General features: G+C 40.7%; 1 protein-coding gene across 2 annotated transcripts in view; it reads right to left on the bottom strand.

Moving 5' to 3' along the window:
• ttc7b (tetratricopeptide repeat domain 7B) overlaps positions 1-25,624 on the bottom strand; it is a 478,574-nt gene that overhangs the window by 255,903 nt on the left and 197,047 nt on the right. For both annotated transcript variants that reach the window (XM_059961183.1, XM_059961187.1), the window contains exons 6-8: positions 24,491-24,569; positions 14,017-14,189; positions 4,245-4,308 (exon numbers count right to left, since the gene is read on the bottom strand). In XM_059961183.1, coding sequence (XP_059817166.1) covers positions 4,245-4,308; positions 14,017-14,189; positions 24,491-24,569 — 316 coding nt within the window. The remainder of the gene's footprint in view (positions 1-4,244; positions 4,309-14,016; positions 14,190-24,490; positions 24,570-25,624) is intronic.

Raw genomic sequence — 25,624 nt, 5'->3', positions numbered from 1 at the left:
GAGGTAGGTGTATCTGTGGAATGTGCTGCCGTGGAGAGGCAGAAACATTAGGGACACGTAAGAGTTTCAGAGATAGACACATGGATGAAAGAAAACTGGAGGGCTATGTGAGAGGGAAGGATTAGCTTGATCTTGGATTAGATTTAAAGGTTGGCACAGCATCATGGGGCAAAGGGCCTATAGTGTTCTATGTTCACCTAAGGTGTTTACCTATTCTAATTCCATTTGCCCACATGTAGCCTCTATCCCTCTAAACCTTTCTTATGCATATACTTAACCAAATATCTTTTAAATGTCATTATTGTACCTGCCTCAATTATTTTCTCTTGGAGCTTGTTCCATGTATGCACCTCTGTATGAAGAAGTTGCACATCAGGTCTTTTTTAAGTCTTTCCTTTCTCACCTTAAATTTATGCTCTTTGGTTTTTGGCTTCCTTTCTCTGGGAAGAAGTATATTCATTCTATCTATGACCCTTATGATTTTATACACCTCTAATTTGTTAACTGTCTTCTTCACTCCTGGAGATGCAGTGAGTGTTGAAGCAACTGGTTGAGCACCCAGGTCTTCCTCAGTCACTCGGTGATACTAATAAACTGAGGAAAGTGTGCAGATCAAAGACAAAGTCAAAGTAAATTTATTATCAAAGTACATATATGTCACCGTATACTACCTTGAGATTCATTTTCGTGGGCATTTACAGGAAAATAAAGAAATATAATAGAATTTATGAAAACTATAAATAAAGACTGACAACCAATGCACAAAATAAGACAAACTGTGCAAATAAATAGATCGATAGATAGGTAATACTGAGAACATGAGTTGTAGTGTCCTTGAAAGTGAGTCTGTAGGTTGTTGAATCAGTTCAGAGTTGAGGAGAGTGAAGTTATCCACACTGGTTCTGGTGCACGATGGTTGAAGGGATCACAATCAAGCCTGATCATGTTCTCACCAAATCTCACTTTACCACCCAGGATAAAGGATTCTGGGGAGGATTATAGAACCATAAACAATATAATTACTTAGGGTATCAAAGAGAAAAATTGGCCCTTAATTGCCCAACACAAGAACATGAAAGCTTCTAATCTTCACTTAGCACTATAACCTGCTAGACACAATAGGCCCTCAGAGGATTTGTGAGGAACTGACTTCACTGAAAACAAAGAAAATACATTGCATCATGGTTCCAAAAATAGGTTAGCTAAAGGCAGCATACAATTAAAAACAGCATGAGGGAAACAGTTTGCAGCTGAACTTGAGAAAAATACACCACAGGAAAATATATTTAAATCGACTTCAGTGGAAGGTGCAGGTGAGTGTTTCACAGGAGGTTAAGAACTGGGCCTTGTCAGCATTAAGAAAATGATCAACCAACAACCTGCTGGAAGAACTCAACAGGGCCAGCAGCATCTGCAGGAGGAAAGATATTGTCTATCTTCTGGGCCAAGACAGTAGAAAATTTCTTTCTTCCCACAGATGTTTCTTGATCTACTGAATTCTTCAAGCAGTTTACGTGTTGCTTCAGATCTCAGCATTTGCAGTCTCTTGTGTCTGCTCGAGAAAAGGATCACACTTTTATTATATCATATAACCATCTATTAGTGTAGTGAGTGCACAATGAAAGGTAGATACATTAGGGATATTTAAGAAGCTCTTGAATAGGCACATGGATGAAGGAAAAATGGAGGTTAATATGGTTTGGAAGGATTATATTGACATTGGAGTAGGTTAAAAGGTTGGCACAACATCGTGGGCCGAAGGAGCTGTACTGCACTGTTGTGTTCTATGTTCAATGTTCTATAGGTAAAAGATGCAAACCTCATTCGTCCTGATAAATGCTCCAAATCAGATTAACATCTCAAAAAATTTCAAGGGTATTCCATAAAATGACTCACATTTGTATTTAACCTGCCCAAAATCAATAGACAATAGACAGTAGGTGCAGAAGTAGGCCATTCGGCCCTTCTAGCCAGCACCGCCATTCACTGTGATCATGGCTGATCAGGCAGGAAATAAGAAGCTAGGAGAATTACGAACTACATAATAAATCATATTACACATTAACTGTGATAATTTTAAACCTCCAAAATGGGCATTTATATCAGTGTATTTCCAACTCACAGTAAACCTAATGCTTAAGTACATATGTTTAAGTAAAAGTTGAAGGAAGCTGAAAGAAAGTCCACTTGAGTTCTCAAACAGCAAATTTCTACACGTATCAAAGGAAAGAAATTTGAGAAATATTCTCTTGAACTACATGGAGGAGTCAGAAAAAAATAAGCAGAAACGTCAAGTGGAAAAGTCACAAATCCAAAATAAACAGCACAAGCTTAGTTTTCATCATTAAATATAAATGACTTGTCAGCGGTCGTCACTCTGGGTACATAAAATACTCCAATGCTGCCTTTTATTTTACAACTGCCATCCTTACAAAGCTGTGGCTTTCCAGCTCCACCCCCTGGTACTCCTCCTTCTTTCCTTACTCCAATGATCCACACTCTATCAGACATTTACCTCTTTCACCTGTACCTCCCAGCTTCTCACTTCATCTCCCCCACCCCTAGTCACCCACCTTCCCTATCACCCACCAGCTTGTACCCCTTCCCCCTCACTCCACCTTCTTATTTTGGTTTCACCCCTTTCTTTTCCAGTCTTGGTGAAGGGTCTCGGCCCACAACAGCAACTCTTTATTCCCCTCCATAGATGCTGCCCGACTTGCTGACTTCCTCCAGCATTTTGTCTGTTACTGTGGCTCAGAATTAACTGAAAGCATAGTTTAGAGGAACACAAATCTGTCCTGCTTTAAAATTAGAGAATTTGTATGGGATAGCTGCTACCCTATCCATGTGCTGGTTTCTGCTCATCAGCCAGCTAGGCCTGACTACTACCACTCGTGCAGAGATGTAGACTGAAGTCATGCCTTTGACTGTGTACAATTTTAGTCACCCTCTTACATGAAGGATGCTGAGGCTTTGGAGAGGGTACAGAAGCTTACCACGATGCTGCCTGTATTTGAAGGCATGAGCCATGAGCTATTAAGGAGAGGTTGGTCAAACTTGGATTGCTTTCTCGGAAGAGTTGGAGGCTGAGGAGAGACTTGACAGAAGTTTATAAAACATCGAGAGGAGTAGAAATAAGTGGGTCTTTTACCTGGAGTAGTCAATTACTAGTCATGCATTAAAGGTGAGGGGGGAAAGGAATTGTGCAGCATAGGTTTTTGTTCACAGAGAGTGGCAGATGTCTGAAATGGGTTGTTGGGGGAGTTGTGGAAACAGGTATAATTTTTAATCTATTAAACATAATTATTGTATTTGTTATCTGTTAGATATATGAATATGTAAGGATTCAAAGTTCAAAGTATATATTTGAAACCATATACAATCACCACATACTACCTTGAGTTTTTGCAAGCACTTACAGGAAAATAAAGAAACACTTTAGAATTTATGAGTAACGAAGATTGACAAACAACTGAATTCATAAGAATACAAATGGATCATGTACAGGCAGAAGAGATTTGTTTAATTTTGTATCGTGTTCGGTGCAGACATTGTGCACTGAAGGACCTGTTCCTGTGATGTATGGTTCTATGTTCTAAACCCAAAGCTTTCAAGGGTGTCCACAGACAGGCAGAAGCCTTTCACCAGATATATTATAGCCAGTGAAGAAAAGGAAAGGGAAGCATTTGTAAGACTGAAGCAAGGCACTTTTCATGTATCTCAAATGGACATAGCTTGTAGGCTTCCTTTGCTAACCTTTGAAAGGGGTGTGCACAAATGTATTCAACTGGGATTCAGCAGGAATAGAGGCTGGTGGTAGATGGTCAGGCCTCTGTTCAAGAAAGAAGTGACAGGCAGAGATGAAATAATGAGGTAGCAATATTCCTGTTTAGTTGAATTATATGGTTCTGCACTGCATAATTCTATTTAAGAAGGAATTTAGAACATTTGTGACCAGTACAGCTATGATTCTTTAAAGATTCAAGATTGTTTATGTCATACTTTAGTACACGAGTGTAAAGGAGAATGAAATGATTGTTACTCTGGATCCGATGCAACATAAAAAATTTCTTTGCTGTAATTGTCAGTATGATGCATTTGTCAAAGTAAACAGTTGGAATTAATTAGCATTCTATTTCTCCCCAATGGCTCTATTTCTTATTGCTCTAGTTAGTGTTTTCATTGGAACAATTATAATTATATTAAATGTCACCACACTGTCACTGCAAAAAAATCATACTTACCATAGATTCACTAATGAGCAACAGCAAAAGAGCTTCTTCTGTGTTTTCTTGAGGACAGAAAATGCTGGAACAATAAAAGAATACAATAATGTAGTTCACCATTTCACTCGGCAGGTTTTGAAATTTTGTTGTCACGGTAGGACAAACAAGAGAACATCTGCAGATGCTGAAACCTGAGCAACACACACAAAATGCTTCTTTCTGAATTGACCAAAAAGCATGCTGAATTATTTCACAAAATTAGGAAAACTGGTTGTTCTTGAAAAGGCAAGTGCACATTAGTGTTAGTGAATTGTGGGCATAGAATGTTGACACCGGAAGTGTGGAGACACTTGCGGGCTGCTCTGTGATTTGATGCAAAATATGCATTTCGCTGTATCTTTTGATGTACATAAGGCAAATAAAGCTAATCTTTATCTTTATTTTCAAGATTCAAGATTGCTTATTGTCATTCATGAGTGTATAGGAGAACAAAATGATACTGTTCTATACACGGCCTGATTGTATGTACATAAAGTGACACTATGTGATGTGTATGTAGTGGTAAACATAAGAGATTCTGCAGATGCTGAACATCCAGAGTCACACGTACAACATGCTGGAGGAACTCAGTAGGTCAGGCAGCATCTAAGGAAAGGAATAAATAGTCAATGTTTTGGGCCGAGAGCCTCCATCAGGACTAATCAGTCTTGGTCTAATAGGCGGAGGTGTTGTTCAGTCTGAAGGCTTGAGAGAAGTATTCCTCTTCTCTCCAAGTTTCCCAGTTAATTGAAATCTGTAAAGCTTTTCTTTGCCTGCCTTGTGCACTCCAGGAACACAGTATCAACCAATCTGATAATGTCAAATGAGTTCCTACCCTTTCTGTATAAAAAGATGAAAATGCATGTAGTTGGAGCTAACAGCAGCTTTCCAATGAACCATTATCACAGAAACAAACCTGACGGGTTTTTAACACTCACAGGTTCTATCTGAGATGCATCATTATTGGAGGTTAAGAAAATCAACTAGTTAGTTAATTAAAGTCAGAATTATAATGACTTAAGAGACCATTTGGCCCAAAACTATCTTATTCTTCACACCATCATCTTCAGCTTTCTATTGCACCTCTACTTTCTAGTTTGAAGCTATAGTCTGAGCCTATGGAGAGCTTTTAGTTGGATTTTCAGATGGTGGTTAGCCCAACGCTTTACAACCCAGCAGTAAGACCAGAATTCCATTCTCATCACTGTCTGTTAGGAGTCTGTACATTCTCCCAGTGACTGCTTGGGTTTCCTCTGGGTGCTCTGGTTTCCTCCACATTCCAAATCTGTATGGTTAAGGTAACTGAGTTGTGGCCATGCTACATTTGACACATGTGGGTTCCCCCATTACAATCCTCCCTGATTTGATATGACACAAAGGACATATTTTATGTTTTGATGTACATATTATAATTAAAGTTAATCTTTTATCTTTATCTTCTATTGGCAATAGAAAAATGGGAATTATGTAGGAGGGAAGGGTAGTTTAATAGATTAAAGGTTAAAAAGTTGTCAAAATATGGTGAGTTGAAGGGCCTGTTCTGTGTTATATGCTATAAGTGTTGTTTGAAATACAGCATGATCCATAAATTTCTATCTTCATTTGACATCCACTGGGTAGATCATGGCTTATGCATCAAACTTCACTCCATCACCACAGATTTAACAGAAAAAACTCTGAAAGTGTTCTCTAGGTTTAGGAAAGAAATGACAAGAGGGGCAACCTGAAATTTGGTCAGTGAAGTGGATTTTAATAAAGGTATGGAGTGGACACTTGATAAGAATTAGTAGGGAGTTACTTCAGAGGGAAGGATTTGATTGATCTTAAGAGTAGATTAAAAGGTTGGCACAACATCATAGGCAGAAGGGCCTGCACTGTATTGTATGGGGCCTATTGGTGGTTTCAACAGAGCTTTATGAAGAGGTGTTTCTCTCAGGGCAGCGGCGGTTATTTAAAAAGAGTACTTTATGGGCGTTTGTCCATTGTATGGGGCCTAACAGCGGCGTCAACAGAGCTCTAAGAACTAAAGAAAAGTACAGAAGGGATAAGCGGAGTGGCCATTGTGGGGGCAGCTACTGTCGGGAGTAGGCCAGTGGTGGGATTAGAAGCGACAGGCTTTGGCTCAAAAGAGGCTTCGGCTCTGTGTAAAGCCTCTGTTAAGGTTTCCTTTTTGTTTTTTTTCTCTCTTACTGTAATAGTTAAATGGTTGTGGTGTGTTCTTCGTGCCGGGTGTTGGAGAACTGGGAGACCTAGAGTCTCCCAGGGAACTACATCTGCGTGAAGTGCATCCAGGTGCAGTTCTTTGAAGACCGTGTTAAGGATCTGGAACAGCAACTGGATGACCTTCTGCTTGCATGGCAGAGTGAGGGCGTAATTGATCAAACTTACAGGGAAGTAGTCATCCCGAAGTTGCAGGAGGCGAGTAACTGGGTGTCAGGAGAAATGGAAATAGGACGTTACTGCAGAGCACCCCGTGGCTTTTCCCCTAAAAACAAGTATACCCCTTTGGATACTTTTGAGGGGGATGACCTCCATAAAATGGTAGGAGGCAGCCAGTGGAAATAAAAGGATCCTTTTCTGGTTGGCTGCCAGAGATTAGTGGTGTTCTGCAGGGGTCAGTATTGGGACCACTTTCTTTTATGTTGTACATAAATGATTTAGATGATGGAATAGATGGCTTTGTTGCCAAGTTTGCAGATGATACAAAGTTTGGTGGAGGGGCAGGTAGTGTTGAAGAAATAGGTAGGATGCAGAAGGACTTAGATAGATTAAGATAATGGCAAGAAAGTGGCAAATGAAATACAGTATTGGAAAATGCATGGTCGTGCACTTTGGTAGTAGAATTAAATGTTCAGACTATTTCCTAAATGGGGAGAAAATCCAAAAATCTTGGGAGTCCTTGTGCACCCTAAAGGTTAACTTGCAGGTAGAGTTGGTGGTGAGGAAGGCAAATGCCATGTTAGCATTTATTTCAAGAGGTCTAGAATACAAGATTAAGGATGTGATGCTAAGGCTTTGTAAGGCACTGGTGAGGCCTCACCTTGAGTACTGTGAACAGTTTTGGGCCCCTCAACTTAGAAAAGATGTGCTGGCATTGGAGAGAATCCAGAGGAGTTCACAAGGATGATTCCAAGAAAGAAAAGGTTATCATACGAGAAACGTTTGATGGCTCTGGGTCTGTACTCGCTCGAATTCAGAATGATGAAGGGGATCTCATTGAAACCTTTTGAATGTTGAAAGGCCTAGACAGAGTAGATGTGGAAAGGATATTTCCCATGATGGGAGAGTCTAGGACAAGAAGGCACAGCCTCAGGATAGAGAGGCGCCCTTTCAAAATAGAGATGCGGAGAAATTTCTTTAGCCAAAGGATGCTGAATTTATGGAATTTGTTGCCACACGCAGTTGTGCAGGCCAGGTCGTTGGGTGTATTTAAGCCAAAGATTGATAGGTTCTTGATTGAGCATGGCATCAAAGGTTACAGGAGAAGGCTGGGAACTGGGGTTGAGGAGGAGATTAAAAAAATAAGTATCAGCCATGATTGAATGGCACAGCAGACTTGATGGGCCAGATGGCCTAATTCTGCTCCTATGTCTTATGGTCTTAAGTACTTTACTGTTCTACTTCCAGAGCATGTGGTCCATTGGATTGAACATACAATTGCCTTTTCTCCCCAACAGTGTTGAAGCTTATTTATTACCATAGAATCCATTCAATTCATGTTGACTTTTTTGAGATCAGATTTTCCCCAATGGAGAAGGTGCACTAACCCTTTCTTTTGCAAAGCTGTCTGATTGTTCCTCTACATAAATCCTAATTTCCCTTGAGAAAGTGATGGCAAGCCACCTTCCTGAAGAGGAAATGGAAAGGCTTTAGTGGAAGTGAACCACCAGATGGTAAAACAGAATGCCTCTGACCTAGTCATGTAGCCACTGTATTCATGTGACTGGTCAATGGTAATTCCCACAATGCTGAAGATAGAGGATTCAGTCATGATAAAGCCTTTGAATATCAAGGGAGGTGTCATAACTTGATGGCGACCCCCAGCACATCTGCAGACTGTGTTGGTCATCAGCTTAAATGACACATTTCGCTCTATGTTTGAATGTGCATGTGACAGAAAAAGCTATTCTCTAATCTCTGAATGTTGCAATTGTATCTGCCTCTGATGCTAATCATCATCCACCAGCCCTTCCCTCCCTCCCATCTGTTCCAGTCCTTGTCTCATCGCCTCCCTCCCATTCTCACTCCACTCGCAGTTCTGATCCAAAATGGTCACCATCCCTCTGCCTCCCCAAATGCTGCTTAGTGTACTGAGTTCCACGACCAGTGTATCTTTTTAAACAAAATTCCACTATCAGCAGTCTCTTGTGTCTCTATCTCATGCTCATGACTCCTTGATTCCAATACCTTATATAATCATTCAGAATCACCATTTCTATCAGCCACCTAATCCAACCTGGAGTTTGAAACATTTCCATTAAGTCACCTTTCACCTTTTGTTTTCCAACATCAAAGGACAGAGTATTTTCATACTTCCTTGAAATATCATAGAACTACACCAATAGAAGGGTCCATCACACCAGTTTTTACTTATCTCTTCCATTACTTTTGCTCTGTACTTGAGTCATAGAGCACTGCAGCACAGAAACGGTCCTTTGGCCCATTTAATATAAGCCTAGCTATTATTCCGCCTACTCTTATTGACCTGCACGTAAGTCATAGCCCTCTATTCCTCTCCCATCCATATACTTATCCACAGGGATCTGGGAATATAGATCCATAATTCCATGAACATGGCAACACAAGTAGATAAGTGTGTAAAGAGAGTTTTTGGCACATTGACCGTCATAGAACACAATATACACAATGTTATGTTGAAGTTGTATAAAATTTTGGTGAGACCAAGTTTGGAGTATTGTGTGCAATTTTGGTCACCTACTTGCAGGAAAGGTATCAGTTAGATTAAAAGAGTATAGAAAAAATTTACAAGGATTTTGTTGGGACTGTGGGATCTGAATTAAAGGTAAAGGTTGAATACATTAAGATTTTATTCCCTGGAGTGTAGGAGAATGAAGGGAGATTTGATAGTGATATACAAAATCATGAGGAATATAGATAGTGGAAATGTAAGCAGGTTTGCTTCACTGAGGATGGGTGAGACTAGAATTAGAAGTTTTAGGTTAGGAGAGAAAGGTGAAATATTTAAAGGAGGAGATATATAAGAGGGAGAATAAATACACTCAGAGTGGTGCGAGTGTGGAATGAACTGCCAGCAACAGCGGGGATGCAGGTTCAATTGCAACATAGACGAGGTTTAGTAAGTACATGGATGGGAGGGAAATGGAGGGCTATGGCCCAGGTGCTATGATTGAATGAGGCAGAATAATAGCTTGACATGGACTAGATGGGCCAAAGGGCCTGTAGTGTGCTTTAGTGCTCTATGGCTCTATTTTGCTTGTGTTTCTTAACCTCTCTGGTATTGCTCTACTTCTATGCACAGAGACATCTATAATGACAGAAATACAGCTCTGGATTTGAGTATAAATATGAGGGTCTAAAAGAATGGATTCACAAGAAAAAAACTAGCATTCTTTGAGAATGCTTTCTTCAAGAGCCAGGTGATTCTAATCGCAAGCTGACATGGCATCGAATTTTAACCGGATAAGAGTAAGGCTGAAAATAAATTGACATGCTCTAAATTATTGCTGTTGGTTTCAGGGGATTAGGCAGCAGGCACCTTGGGAAATATGCACTCATTGTCTGAAATCTGTGTAGCTGAGCATCTGTCCTAGCGCTGTGATCAATACACACCATGTCATTTATCACCAAAAATCACAGGCAATTTCTGCTCAAACTATAATGTGGATATTTTCACCTCTGAAGAATTACAATTACTACCGCTGTGGATGTAAAAGGCACTTTAATTAGTTAAACCAACTGAGACCACACATTCATAAGCTTCAGCACCTAAAATACTCTCAGGGCACCTTAAATGGTCCACTTCAAAGCTGATTGAAGATCATTATATTTTATATGAACAAAAACCAATGGAAGCAAGAGGCAGAGAAATGGATATTAGTCTTCAGCAACTCAAAAACTGTGATATTGCTATTGTTTGCAAACTCACCCAAGTGCTGAGTCTGTACAGTCTACTCCCACCCACTGAGTCAACCATTTTGCACTTGAGGAAAAGATTCTAAATGATAAAGTAATTCAAATTTAAGCACTTCTAAGTGAACAAAAGAAAATGATAAGAAGCATAGACTGAGTGGACAGCCGGAGATTTTTTTCCCAGGTTAGAAATGGCTAATATGAGGGTGCATAACTTAAAGGTGATTGGAGGAAAGTATAGGGGAGATGTCAGAGATAGGTTTTTTACACAGAGAGTGGTAGAGGTGTGTGGAATGAGCGCCAGGGGTGGTGGTACAGGCAGTTACATTAGGGATATTTAAGAAACTCTTTGGTAGGCACATGGATGGATAAGAAAAGTGGATGACTATGTAGGAAGTCCAATCACAAACAAGAGAAAATCTGCAGATGCTGGGAAAGAGTACAGTCAACGTTTCAGGCTGAGACCCTTCAGAAGAATCGGAGAAAAAAAATGAGGAGTAAATTTAAAAGATGGGGAGAGGGGAGGGAGAAGCACAAGGTGATAGGTGGAACTGGGAGGGGGAGGGGTGAAGTAACAAGCTGGGAAGTTGATTGGTGAAAGAGATACAGGGCTGAAGAAGGGGAAATCTAACAGGAAAGGATAAAAGGCCATGGAAGAAAGAAAAAGGGAGAGGAGCACCAGAGGAAGGCTATGGGCAGGCAAGGAGATAAGGTGAGAGAGGGAATGATGCAAGAGAGGGGTGGTGGGGGGCATTACTGGAAGTTCAAGGAATTCATGCCATCAGGTTGGAAGCAACTCAGGTGGAATATAAGGCGTTCTTCCTCCAACCTGAGTGTGGCCTCATCGCAACAGAAGAGGAGGCCATGGATTGACATATTGGAATGGGAGTGGGAAGTGGAAGTAGAATGGGCGATCCCATCTCAAGTGGATGGAGTGTAGGTGGTCAGCGAAACGGTCTTCCAATCTACAAGCATTTGTATGTCAGGTCACACTGATATACAGGAGGCCACACTGGGAGCACCAGACACAGTATATGACCCCAACAGACTCAGAGGTGAAGTGCTGCCTCACCTGGAAGGACTGTTTGGAGCCCTGACTGGTAGTGACGGAGGAGGTGTAGGGGTAGGTGTAGCACTTGTTCCACTTGGAAGGGTAAGTGCCAGGAGGGAGATCTGTGGGGAGGGATGAATGGATGAGGTAATTGCATAGGGAGTGATCCCTGTGGAAAGCAGAAAGCCGGGGGGGGGGGGGGGGGGGGGGGAAGGAAAGATGAGCTTGGTAGTGGCAACCCGTTGGAAATGGCAGAAGTTCCAGAGAATTATGTACTGGTGGGGTGGTAGGAGAGGACAAGAGGAAGCTATCCCTGGTAGGGTGGTGGGAGGATGGAATGAGAGTAGATGTACGTGAAATGGAAGAAGTGTAGTTGAGGGTAACATTGATGGTGAAGGAAGGGATGCCCCTTTCTTTGAAAAAGGACACCTCTTTCGTTCTTATGAGTGATAGAGATGTACACCAAGAAGGCCTCAAAGCTCTCCCTTTCTTTCTGGACACCAGACCCAACCAGTTCCCCTCCACCACCACTCTCCTCTGTCTAGCAGAATTTGTCCTCACTTAACCATTTCTCCTTTGGCTCCTCCCACTTCCTTCAAATGAAAGGTGTAGCCATGGGCACATGCATAGGTCTGCCCTTTTGTCAGTATGTGGAACAGTCTGTGTTCCAAGCCTACACTGGTGTCCATCCCCCACTTTTCCAACGCTACATCGACAACTGCATTTGTGCTGCTTCCTGAGCTCGTCAACTTCATCAACTTTGCCTCCAGCTTCCACCGTGCCCTCAAATTTACCTGGCCCATTTCTGACTCCTCACTCCCATTTCTTGATCTCTCTGTCTCTATCTCTGGAAACAGCTTGTCTACTGATGTCTATTATAAACCCATGGACTCTCACAGCTACCTGGACTGTACTTTTTACCACCTTCTTGTAAAAATGTCAGTTCTCAAGATGAGGCTTTTCATTCCAGAGTGAAAGAGCTACCCTTCTTTTTCAAAAAAAAGGGCCTTCCTTCACCATCAACTCTGCCGTCAACTGCATTTCTTCCATTTCATACATGTCTGCTTTCACTCCACCCTCCCGCCGCCCTACCAGTGTTAGGGTTCCTCTTATCCTCACCTACCACCCATACCAACCTCCGAATCCAGCACATAATTCCCTGAAACTTACACCATCTCCAAAGGGATCCCACCACCAAACAGATCTTTCACTTCCCACACCCCTCCACATTCTGCTTTCCACAGGGATCACTCCCTATGCGACTCCCTTGTCTGTCCGTCCCTCCCCACTTATTTCTATCCTGGCACTTACCCTTCTAAGCGGACCAATTGCTACACCTGCCCCTACACCTCCTCCCTCACTACCATTCAGGGACCCAAACAGTCCTTCCAGGTGAGGTGATACTTCACCTGTGAGTCTGTTGGGGTCATCTACTGTGTCCAGTGCACCCCATGTGGCCTCCTGTACATCAGTGAGACCAATGTAGATTGGGAGACTGCTTCGCTGAGCACTTGAATCTCTTCCAGCAATCAACTTTCCAGCTCTTTACTTCACCCCTCCCTTTTACCTATCACCTTGTGTTTTTCTCTCTCCCCTCCCCCCACCTTTTGAATCTACTTATCTTTTTCCACCAGTCCTGTTGAAGGGTTTCAGCCCGAAACATTGACTATACTATTTTCCAAAGATGCTGCCTGGCCTGCTGAGTTCCTCCAGCATTTTGTTTGTGTTACTTTGTAGGAGGGAAGGGTTACATTGATCTTAAAGTAGGCTACAAGATTGGCACGACATTGTAGGCTGTAGGGCCTGTACTGTGTTGTAATGTTCTATGTTCTAAGACCCACTTGTTCCGCTAATCTTCATTTTAAAGGAATAGATCTATGAAATAATCTGTTTCATTTAAGTGGTGGATATTTAACTATGAAGCCAAATAAAAACACAATACAAATGAAGCCAGAAACATTGAGAACATATCTTATGAGGAAGGTTGATTGAGTTAGGGCTTTTCTCTTTGGAGTGAAAAAGGATGAGAGGTGATGATAGAGGTACACAAGACCTCATGAGCACAAGAGAGAGAGGGCAGCCAGAGAATATTTTCCCAGAGTGGAAATAGTTAATATGAGAGGGCATAATTTTAAAGTGATTGAAGGAAAGGAGAAAGTCAGAGGTAGGTCTTTTACAGAGAGTGATAGGTGTGTGGAATGCCTGGGCAGGGGAGATGGTAGAGGTAAATACATTAGGGACATTTAAGAGACTGTTAGACAGTCACATTGATGATAGAAAATAGAGGGCTAGGTGGGAAGAAAGGGGTAGATTGATCTTGAGTAGGTTAAAAGGTTGCCACAACATTGTGGGTCTCAGGGTCTGTGCTGTGATGCTGTTCTATGTTCTATTTTGCCCTAATATGCTTTGAAGCTGTTGGTTAATTGAAAACCTGAACTGACAAGGGTTGGCAAAGCAATGACACAAAAGCGAACAGAACCAAAATGGGTAACTGGAGTTAAGATACAAATAGCCAGTAGTCCCATTAGATGAGAGAACATATGAGAGAAATGGAAGGAGCATCCACTTACTTATGATCCTGTGACTTACCTGTCGCCTGTGTACACTTTTGGTCTTCTGCTCAGTGCATAGTTTTTGGTGTAAGAGCCCGTGTAGATGGAGTCGTCCAGTAGTGAACGCTGAGGAGGATCTTCCAATGGATTCCAGTAACTCTGTTCACACATCCCTCGCAAGAGTATCTCTGCCAGCTGCCTAGCAATTGTCTGCAGGTTAAACGCATGAACAGTCCTTGGTCAGGAAACAAGTACTTTTACTGCTACCTTCCCTTATTCTACAATAAAGACAGGCACAGTACTGACTTTTACAAGGATTTTTTTTACATTGTATGAAATATGCAGGGAGACTATATCATATTAAAGGGGGTGAATACTTATGCAATCAATTATTTTATATTTGTAATTAATTTAGATCACTTTGTAGAGATCATTTTTCACTTTGACACAAAAGTCTTTTTCTGTTGATCAGTGTCAAAAAGCTAAATTAAATCCACTGTGATTCAATGTTGTAAAACAATAAAATATGAAAACTTCCAGAGGGGTCTGAATACTCTTTATAGGCGCTATACATGTGATAAATAAATTATACTGAATCCGAGCCGCCACAATTTATTCTTCTACACAAGTCTCCTCCAATTTTCTTCCTTTCCTTAAGCCTCAGATTCGTGCTGAGATTCAAGGACCAAGTACAATACCCAGGCTGATGGGCGGCATTGTTTGGAGAGGGAGTTCTTAAGATCTGATCAATTGTAGAGGGTAGCAGTTAGCATAACGCTACTACAGCACCAACAACCCTTGTTCAGTTCCTCCGCTGTCTGTTAGAGGTTTGTATGTTCTCCTCATGACCACATGGGCTTCCTCTGAGTGCTCTGGTTTCCTCCCAAATTCCAAAGATGTACAGGTTAGGGTTAGTACGTTGTGGGCGTGCTCTGTTGGCTATAGCCAGTTGGTGCCATAGTGGCATCTGCACCAGACTTGGCCTCATAAAAAAGACAGAAATGCAAAATAAATGGCAAAGTTGCCACCGAATGTGCCAGAAGGCATGGAAAGAAACGTCAATGTTCTGTTGGCACCAGACATTTGCAGGCTGTCCCCAGCACAATCTTTGGACTGTGTTGGTCATTTTGACATAAATGACACATTTCACTGTATGTTTCAATGTACATGCGACAAATAATGCTGATCTTTAAATCTTTCATCTTTACAAAAACAGGGCATAAGTAGGTCATCTTCAATCCCAAGAAACTTCCTAAAATAAAGTTTAAAAATATTTCAGAGGCTATAAAATGCCTTGAGATACCATAAGGAGATATATAAATGTATTCTTTTCCAATGACACACTAATGTCATGTCAACAGGGAAGTATTAAAAAGGGACTAATAACCTGCTAAAAGACATTTTCTTCGACTTTTTTGCTGTTGCTTTTCTAATCCTTGATTTTCTGTGATAATCTAACCATACGTACATTTTTGTGTAAAAAAAATGCCTTTTTGTGTCTGTTATAAAAAAGTTAATTAAGCAATGGTTCATTAAGGATGATGTTACAAGTGTGGCTGAAACTGGATTGCTTTAGCAGGCTGGATGAGGAGTGAGTCTGCTGAAAATGGTGTTTTACTGGAAAACTGAGCACAGTGGCAGGTATGAATGAAAAACAATTGCAAAGCACTATAATAATGTCAGCAGGAATTTGTAGCAGCAGTAGGCTTGAGGGTCAAGTGGCCTATAATCCATATGTATCATGGCTGGTCTCCCCAGGCCTCATGTCCTCCTTTGTGCCAGTTACCTGAGGTCAAGGATCAAGAATCAATTCAGAATCAAAATCAGGTTTAATATCACTGGCATACACACTTGCCCACTCACCTCCTCCCTCACTTCCATTCAGAGCCCCAAACAGTGCTTCTAGGTGAGGCAAACATTCACCTGTGACCCTTAGAACAGAAATGAGAAGGTATTTCTTCACCTAGAGGGTGGAGAATCTGTGGAATTCATTGCCACAGACAACTGGTACAGTCAACTCTTTGGATATGTTTAAAATGGAGGTTGATAGGTTATTGATTAGTAAGGATACCAAAGGTTATGGAAGGTTGGCAGGAGAATGGAGGTAAATCAGCCATGATAGAATGGCAGAGCAAACCTGATGGGCTGAATGGCCTCATTATGTTCCTATGTCTTATGGCCAAGTGGACTGCATGAAAATGGATCAAGGCTGATCTACGCTAGGCCTCATCTCTTCTTCTGTGCCAATTCCCCCAAGATCCTCAATTCACTGAACTTTCAAAAATTTATGGTTTGCTCTTTAAGTACCCTTGATAATCCTGTCTCTCCAACTGTTGTGGGAAAAGAAACTCACAGATTGCTGTACTGTGGATTTGTACTATGTTGTAATGTTCTAAGTTCAACACCCTCAGCAAGAAGATTCAGAGATTAACCACCCGCAGTGAAAGATAGACATCCCGATACATTTGGAATGCAGAGCAGCAGCAGAGAGGCTGGTTCAAAACCAGGAACATTTGCAGTTCAAAGAAAGGTAAAATAAAACACAGCTCCTGACTGCTGGATAATTAAACAGATGGCCAAGAATAAGAGTCAGGAGTGTAAAGAATGATCTGAGTGGGAAAAATAAAAACACAGAATCCTGATAATTAAGAAGACTATTCAGTCTGTGCAACACCCACACTGTCTATATTTAACTACAAATCTACTGATGGAAACAGGTTATCTGCCAGTGAAAATGACTCAGCTTTCAGTTCTCCCACAGGTCCTATCACAGAAAGTACCTTTGCCAAAATGTCTAATATCAGATTATTTAAGAAAACAGCAAGTGTATCAAGGGGTTTACTTGCAATCATTTCATTCCATCCTAATGTAGAAGCCAGTGAGTTACCATGTCTACAGCACAGCCCTTAGACTTTGGACTCTCTCTGAGAAAACCTTGAAATGACTAGAATGGATGTGGAGAGGATATTTTCTATAATGGCATTCAAAGTTGGAAGTAAATTTATTATCGAAGTACATATATATCACCATATATTACACAGAGATTCGTTTTCTTGCCAGGATACTTAGTAAATCCAAGAACTATAATAGAATCAATGACAGACCACACTCAAACAGAGGGACAAATCTGCGAATGATGACAAACTGTACAAATACAAAAAAATAGAGAGAGATAAGCAAATAGATTAACAAATAAATAGACAGATAAATAAATAAGGGTTGGAGGGAGAGCTAACGACATGAAGTGAAACTACTTGATAAGGTATTTGTTTGTATTTTGCATGGAGGTTGGTGACCAGTGGTGTTTCACAGGGATCTGTTGTGGGACCCCACATCTTTGTGATTTTTATAAATGACCTGGATGAATAAGTAGAAGGGTAGGTTAGTAAGTTTGTTGATGATACAAAGGTTGGAGGTATTGTGAACAGCTTGGAGGGTTGTTAGAGGTTACAGCGGGACACTGATAGGATGCAGAACTGGGCTGAGAAGTGGCAGATGGACTTCAGCCCAGATAAGTGTGAAGTGTTTCATTTTGGTAAGTCTAATTTGAAGACAGAATATAATATAAATGATAAGAATCTTAGCAGTGTGGAGAGTCTGAGAGATCTTGGGGTCCATGTCAATAGGACACCTAAAGCTGCTGCACAGATTGACAGTATTGTTAAGAAGGCGTATGGTGTGTTGGCATTCATCAACTGTGGGACGCAGTTCTAGAGCCGTGAGGTAATATTACAGCGACATAGGACCTTGGTCAGACCCCACTTATGTTCAGTTCTGGTCACCTCACTACAGGAAGGATGTGGACACTATAGAGAGAGTGCTGAGGAGATTTATGAGGATGTACCTTGGATTGGAGGGCATACCATATGAGAACAGGTTGAGTGTACTTGGCCTTTTTCTTTGGAGCAACGGATGATGAGAGGTGACCTGAAAGAGGTATATAAGATGATGAGGGGTATTGATCATGTATATCACCAGAGGGGTTTTCCCAGGGCTGAAATAGGTAACACAAGTGGGCATAGTTTAAAGGTGCTTGGAAATAGGTACCAAGGGGATGTCAGGGGTAAGTTTTTCACACAGAGAGTGGTGGGTGTGTGGAATGAACTGCCTGTAGCGGTGGTGTAAGTGGATACAATAGGGTCTTTTAAGAGCCTCTTAGATAGATACACGGAGCTTTGAAAAATAGAGGGCTATGTGCTAGGGAAATTCCAGGCAGTCCCTAGAGTAGGTTACATGGTCAGCACAACATTGTGGGCCGAAGGGCCTATAATGTGCTGTAAATTTCTATGTTCCATGTAATTCAGTTTTGGGATCATTCTCGTAAACCTCCTCTGGACCATCTCCAATGCCAGCATATACTGGGCCCAAACCAGAAAAGCCTACAGAAAATAATGAATTCAATCCAATCCATTCCAGAAAAAGCCCATCCAACCACTGAGTAAGTCTATAAGAAGCATTGCCACAAGAAAGCAGTATTCATCATCAAGGACCTCCTACAATCCAGGCCAATCTCCCTTCATACTGCTGCCAATGGGAAGGAGGCACAGGAGCCTTAAGTCCTACACCATCAGGTTCAGGAGCAGTTATTACCCATCAACCATCAGACTCTTGTACCAGCGTGGATAGCTTCACTCACCTGTACTCTGAACTGATTCCACAATCTACAAACTCACTTTTAGGGATTCTACAACCTGTGCTTTTTGTTTTTTAAAAATAATTTTATTTGTTTGTTTGTTTATTTAATTTATTTATCTGTCTATTTTAAAAATATATTTTTGTACTTGCACAGTTTGATTTCTTTTGCACATTGTATGTAGTTTTTCATTGATTCTATTTAATTTCTTTGTTCTGAAAATGCCTGCAAGGATTTGAATCTCAGGGTATTTTATGGTGAATACTGTACATACTTTGAAAATAAATTTACTTTGAACTTTGAAAATTGCTCACAATTAAGAATACCTGTAAAAACACATAGACATTTATATGTTGATACTGATGGTTGCAATAACATTGTTCTTGCAAATCACAAAGAATATGCCAAGATGTGCAATGGACCAAGAACAGAGAACACAGTTTATCCCAATTAAGAGTTAAGTCCCTTATGATTTGTCAAGAGGGAGAAGGAGTTAAGATGGGTGGGCATGGACTAGGAAAATCTGGCAACATACAGTTTTGTAAAAGTATTCAGCCCCCAGCCCTTTGCTCGCATAAATATTACAACCAGGGATTTTGATCAATTTAACTGACAATTTTTATTTGTGAATCACATGCTTCTTTTTTCATAATAGAGCCCCAAAAGGCAGGGGATATTGTAAAGCATGAAAAACTAAAAATTCAAAACCTGTAATGTCAGCACTTCAAAAGTATTCATCCCTATTTACTCAGTACTTAGTTGAACCATTTCTCGCAGCTACTACAGCCAGTAATCTTTTTGAATAAGTCTTTATTAGCTTTACATAATGTGATGGAGCAAGGTTAGCTAACTCTTCTTTGTAAAATTACTCAAGCTGTGCCATGTTAGTTAGGGAGTGGTAGTGGATAGCAATCTTGAGGACTTGCCAGAGATGTTCAATTGGTTTAAGGTCAGGACCTTGGTTGCGCCATCAAGGACATCAATCTTCATCATTTGAAGCCACTCCACGGTTGCTCTTGCAGTGTGCTTTGGGTTGCTGCCCTGCTGAAAGATGAACTTCCTCCCAGTTTAAGCTTTCTGGCAGAGGCTAGTAGGTTTTTATCCAGGATCTCTCTGTATTTAGTAGCATTCATCTTCCCATCAATCCTGACCAGATTTCCCATCCCTTTGCTGAAAAGCATCCCCATAGCATGATGCTATCTCCACTATGCTTTATAGTAGGGAAGGTGTTGTACCCTTCCCCAGACCTGTGCTTCCCTATTATCATTTCCTTAACTTGTCTTGAATGCTCTTTTACCTACATTTTGGTTTCGTCTTTTGAAAATCTACTATACTCCTGGACCTTACAGAGATAGTGGGAATTTATGGTGATCCTTCAATTTTCTACATCAACAAATTGGATGAATTGGTACGGTAATACAGTATATCTTGCATCTAGGGAATGATAGCATAGCAATTACAAAGTGGACGAATACATTTCCAGTCTCACAATTTTGGATTTTAATATTTAGTAAATTGTTGACAGGTTTTGGAATTTTTCTTTTGCTTTTTGTGATGCACTATGTTTTGTAGATTAGCTCAAAAAATCCTACTTCAGCATATTGAAATTTAGAAAATGAAACAGTAAAGTATGAAAATTGTTGTAGGAACTGAATACCTTTTCATTACACTGCATTTTAATTGTGAATAAAGAAAGAAATATTAAATATCATTTTGTGATAAAATTTAGGCAACTCTATGTTGGAGGAACTCAGCAAGTCAAGCAGCATATAGAAAGGGGAACAAACAATTCACCTTTCGGGTCAAGATCTGATGTCTCAGCCTGATAAATCAATGCTTTATTCCCCTCCATAGATGCTGCATGACCTGCTGAGTTCCTCCAGCAAATTGAGTGTGTTGCTCAAGATTTCCAGCATCTGTACAATCTCTTGTGTTTATGGGGCCATTCTGTGACTCTAAATTAGGACCCAATGTTGGAAATACCAGTATGTAGAAGAAATAATGTCTCTCTATGAAAAAACAATCTAAAAATCTTTTTGGCAAGATGGAAAAGGTGATATTAAGATAATATTGAAAACAGTCAAAAGGGTGGCCCCATTACAGCATCACCACTGTCAGTAAGGACTTTCGATGTTTGCTCTACGACCGCATGGATTCCTTTCAGTTGCTCTGGTTTCCTTCCACATCCCAAAGATGTTCGAATAAGTTAGGGTTAGTGAGTTGTGGTCATGCATTGTTGGCACCAGAAGTGTGGCAACACTTGCGGACTGCCCCCAGCACATCTTCAGGCTTTGTTAGTCGATGTAAATGAGGCACTTCCATATATGTTTTGATGTACATGTGACAAACAAAATTAATCTTTAATCTTTATCTTTTAAAATGAAAGGCTGTACAATGTCTGAAATACACCTTATGGAAATGTTTGTTTGATGATGAACTTCAATAAAAAATAAATTACAAAAAAAAATAAAATGAAAGGCTGGACCTCAAACATTGAGTTATAATGAAAGGACCATTCAATTCTTGAATTTTCAATACAACCTCAACTAACTGTATTCAAATAGAACATAGAATAGTATAGCACATTACAGGCCCTTCAGCCCACAATGTTGTGCTGATCCTTAAACCCTGCCTCCCATATAACCCCCCACCTTAAATTCCTCAATATACCTGTCTAGTATTCTCTTAAACTTCACTAGTGTATCTGCCTCCACCACTGACTCAGGCAGTGCATTCCACGCACCAACCACTCTCTGAGTGAAAAACTTCCTCTAATATCCCCCTTGAACTTTCTTCCCCTTACCTTAAAGCCACGTCCTCTTGTACTGAGCAGTGGTGCCCTGGGGAAGAGGCACTGGCTGTCCACTCTGTCTATTCCTCTTAATATCTTGTACACCTCTATCATGTCTCCTCTCATCCTCCTCTCCAAAGAGTAAAGCCCTAGCTTCCTTAATCTCTGATCATAATCCATACTCTCTAAACCAGGCAGCGTCCTGGTAAATCTCCTCTGCACCCTTTCCAATGCTTCCACATCCTTCCTATACTGAGGCAACCAGAACTGGACATAGTACTCCAAGTGTTGCCTAACTAGAGTTTTATAGAGCTTCATCATTACATTGCATCTCTTAAACTCTATCCCTTGATTTATGAAAGCTAACACCCCATAAGCTTTCTTAGCTACCCTATCTACCTGTGAGGCAACTTTCAGGTTGTACCCCCAGATCCCTCTGCTCCTCTACACTACCAAGTATCCTGCCATTTACTTTGTACTCTGCCTTGGAGTTTGTCCTTCCAAAGTGAACCATCTCACACTTCTCCGGGTCAAACTCCATATACAGCCTGTTAAATACTGCTGAGTTAATAATGTTTTACAAAACAAAAAGAGCAAGAGACATCCAAATGTGTGACAAAGAACAGGACTGTAACAATTTCTCATTAATGCTCATTTTTATTTGTTTCAGTCTTGCATTTGGAATCCTTACGATGTCGTTCCTGCATTATGTGTCATTGCCAGGCTATAAGCGTATTTAGGAAGTGGGTGGAGAATTGTGCTGTGTAGTCATTGTTCAAAAGCACCATGCATTCCTTCCTTTTGGCCTAACTGTGCACAGCATTGATAACTTAAGGATCTGCTTCCTCCTCTACCCCACTGACAATGTTAGAGAGGTAGTCACGTTCTTCAGTGATATTACCACTCAGTAAGACCATAAGATACAAGAGCAGAATTAGCCATTTGGCCCACTTGAGTCTACTCTGCCATGAGGTTAAAGGACTATATATGTATAGTGCCTATAAAAATATTCACCCCCCCAAGAAGTTTTCGTGTTTTATTGTTTTACAACAGTGAATTACAGTGGATTTCATTTGGCTTTTTTGACACTGATCAACAGAAAAAGACTTTTATGTCAAAGTGAAAACAGATCTCCACAAAGTGATCTAAATTAATAACAGATATAAAGCACAGAATAATTGACTGCGTAATTATTCACGCCCTTTAATATGACACACCAAGTCACTACTGGTGTAGCCAATTGGTTTTATAAGTCATATAATTAGTTAAATGGAGATCACTAGTATACAGTCAAAGTATTTTAATTGACTGTAGTAAAAATTCACCTGCATCTGGAATGTTCAGCTGCTAGTGAGTCACTACACCATGAAGAAACAAGAATTCTCCAAGCCACTCCACGAAAAGGTTATTGAAAAGTGCAAGTCAGGAGATGTTTACAAGAAAATTTCCAAGTCACTGAATATCCCTTGGAGTACAGTTACGTCAATCATCAAGAAGTGGAAAGAAAATGACACAGCTGTAAATCTCCATCCTCTAAGTGATATTGCAAGAAGTGGACTAGTGAGGGAGGCCACCAAGGACCTATGACAACTCTGGAGGAGTCTCAAACTTCATTGGCTGAGATGGGAGAGACTGCACATAGAACTGTTGCCCGAATGCTTCACCAGTTGCAGCTTTATGGAAGAGTGGCAAAGGGAAAGCCACTGTTGAAAAAAACTCACACGGATTCTCTGCCAGAGTTTGCCAGAAGGCATGTGGGAGACTCTGAAGTTAGCTGGAAGAAGGTTCTCTGGTCTGATGAAATCAAAATTGAGCTTTCTCAAAGTTGAGAAAATGAGTCTTCTTTTGCTGCTGTTATTTTGTTGCTTGTTGCTCTGCTGAATGTTGTGGGCATGCTATATTGATACTGGAATGTGTGGTGAAATTTGCGGGCTGCCCTCAGCACATCCTTAGGTGTGTTGGCTGTTGACACAGTGTCAAACGTCACTGTATGTTTCAGCATACACGTGATAAATAAATCTGAATCTTGAACCTTGGATCATTGCTGATTTATTTTCCCTTTTATACCCTATTCTCCTGCCTTCTCCCCATCACCTTTGACACCCTTATTAATCAAGAACCTATCAACCTCTGTTTTAAATATATCGAATGACTTGGTTTTCACAGTCATCTGTGGCAATGGATTCCAAGAATCACCACTTTCTGACTAAAGAAGTTCTTCCACATCTCTGTTCTAAAGGCATGTCCTTCTATTCTGAGGCTGTGCCCTCTAATCCTAGACTCTTCCACTGATGGAAACATCCTCTCCACATGGCACAATCTTACTTGAACCAAGAAGGCAGAAGATATTTGGTGCCTATGGGGCCAATTTACAGGTATGACCAGGATATTCTGAAGGAACTGGTATTAGGAAGGGGGAGCAAGATTTGCAATATAAAAATAGAAATATTTTTGATTTTATTGAACCAGTAGCAAGTGGTATTAACAATGGCACAGAGTATGATCATTCCACTAAAAAAACAAATTACCTACTCAATTTAATAATAGAGGAAAATCACAGAACAAGGTCCAAGAGGCTTGACAGAAGAGTATTCTTTAGGTCCCATATCTAAGAATGGGTGTGTCAGCATTGAAGAGAGTGCAGTGGAGGTTCATGGGAATGATCCCAGGAATGAAAGGGTTAATGTATGACGAGTTAATGGAAAGGTGAGGAGAATAAACTGGGTTTATTCCCTTGGGTGCTTGATGGCTGGCACAGATTTAGCATGCTAAAATTCTCACTTCTGTGTGGTATGACCTTTATCATGGATGAACAATGCCTAATGAAGTTAATGGCATCTTTGCTAAAAGCATTTTGATGCAGGTTCTCAGTGGTAATCTTCCACCATGCTTCATAGGGAGCCTAGCCATGAAGCAAGCTGACACATATGACCCTCTGAACCTATTAGGAGATACTTGGGAGTTTGGTGCCCCAGAATACATGCTTGGAAGACAGACACACTTGGAGCTGCCGGCAAAAATCAGTATGCTCCAGCCTGGCAAAACAAAACCAACCTCTCTCACCATGCAGCACACTTAGTCACTCACCATCCGCAAATTCTGCGTCGTTCTCGTTTCCACAGCTCTCAAAATCTCTCGAAACCGAGTAACTCCACGTGTCAACTTCCTGTATAATCAAATTAAGAAGAAATAATAAGCTTTTCTGCAGCACAGTAGTGTAGGGGTTCAATTCCATATTTTGTGTAACAAGTTTGTATTTTTTTCCTTGACTGCGTGGGATTCATAGAATATAGAACAGTATAGATAGTAAATGTTCTTCAGCCCAAGATCTTGTGCCTAAGCTTTATACCTACTCCAAGATCAATATAACCCCTCCCTCCTACATAACCCTGTATTTTCCTCTGGGTACTCTGGTTTCCTGCTACATTCCAAAGCCATAAGGGTTAGTAGGTTAATTTGTAACATGGGGGTAAGTGGGTTCATTGGGCTGGAAGAGCCTGTTATCATGCTGTACCGCTAAATAAAAATAAACATACATTTTTTAAACTAAAAAAAAGTTTTATTTTAATGAGGAGTTCAATACTCTCAAACAACTGCTAATTAACCGTACAACAGTAGGTCTTTAGCTGGTATTTCTAATGGTGTTAATGGCCATAAAACCCAATTTTACATGTTATTCTGCATTCTGTTATTGTTTTACCTTGTTCTAACTCAAAGCACTGTGTAATGATTTGATCTATAGACACAGTATGCAAAACAAACTTCTCAAAGTACCTTGGTACATGTGATTATAATAAACCAATTCCATTTCCAAATACTTTACATACTTTTCAGAGATGGAAACATTAACTTCCCCTGATTTAGCCAATGCATAAGTAATCCACTCTTAGTGGGTCAAACAGTATCTGTGGTGGGTAAAGGGATTAAAACCCGGAGAGTGGAGAGGAGATATAGCCAGAACAAAGAGGAGATGTGGCAGGTCTGACACAGGAGCCCAAGATGATTGGTGGACTGAGGAAGGGTGAAGGATGATAGGCAGCCCTTCACAAAGCCATGCTGACTGTCCCTGATCAGACCATGATTCTCTAAATGCTCATAGATTCAGATTCAGTTTATTGTCATTTAGAAACCACAAATGCAATGCAGTTAAAAAATGAGACAATGTTCCCCCAGAATGATATCACAAAAGCACATGACAAAACAGACTACACCAGAAAATCC

Source organism: Hypanus sabinus, chromosome 2 (genome assembly GCF_030144855.1).
Source record: "Hypanus sabinus isolate sHypSab1 chromosome 2, sHypSab1.hap1, whole genome shotgun sequence".
Classification (NCBI taxonomy): Eukaryota; Metazoa; Chordata; class Chondrichthyes; order Myliobatiformes; family Dasyatidae; genus Hypanus; species Hypanus sabinus.
The sequence above is the reverse complement of the archived record's forward strand: the minus strand, read 5'-3'. Positions and strand labels throughout refer to the sequence as shown.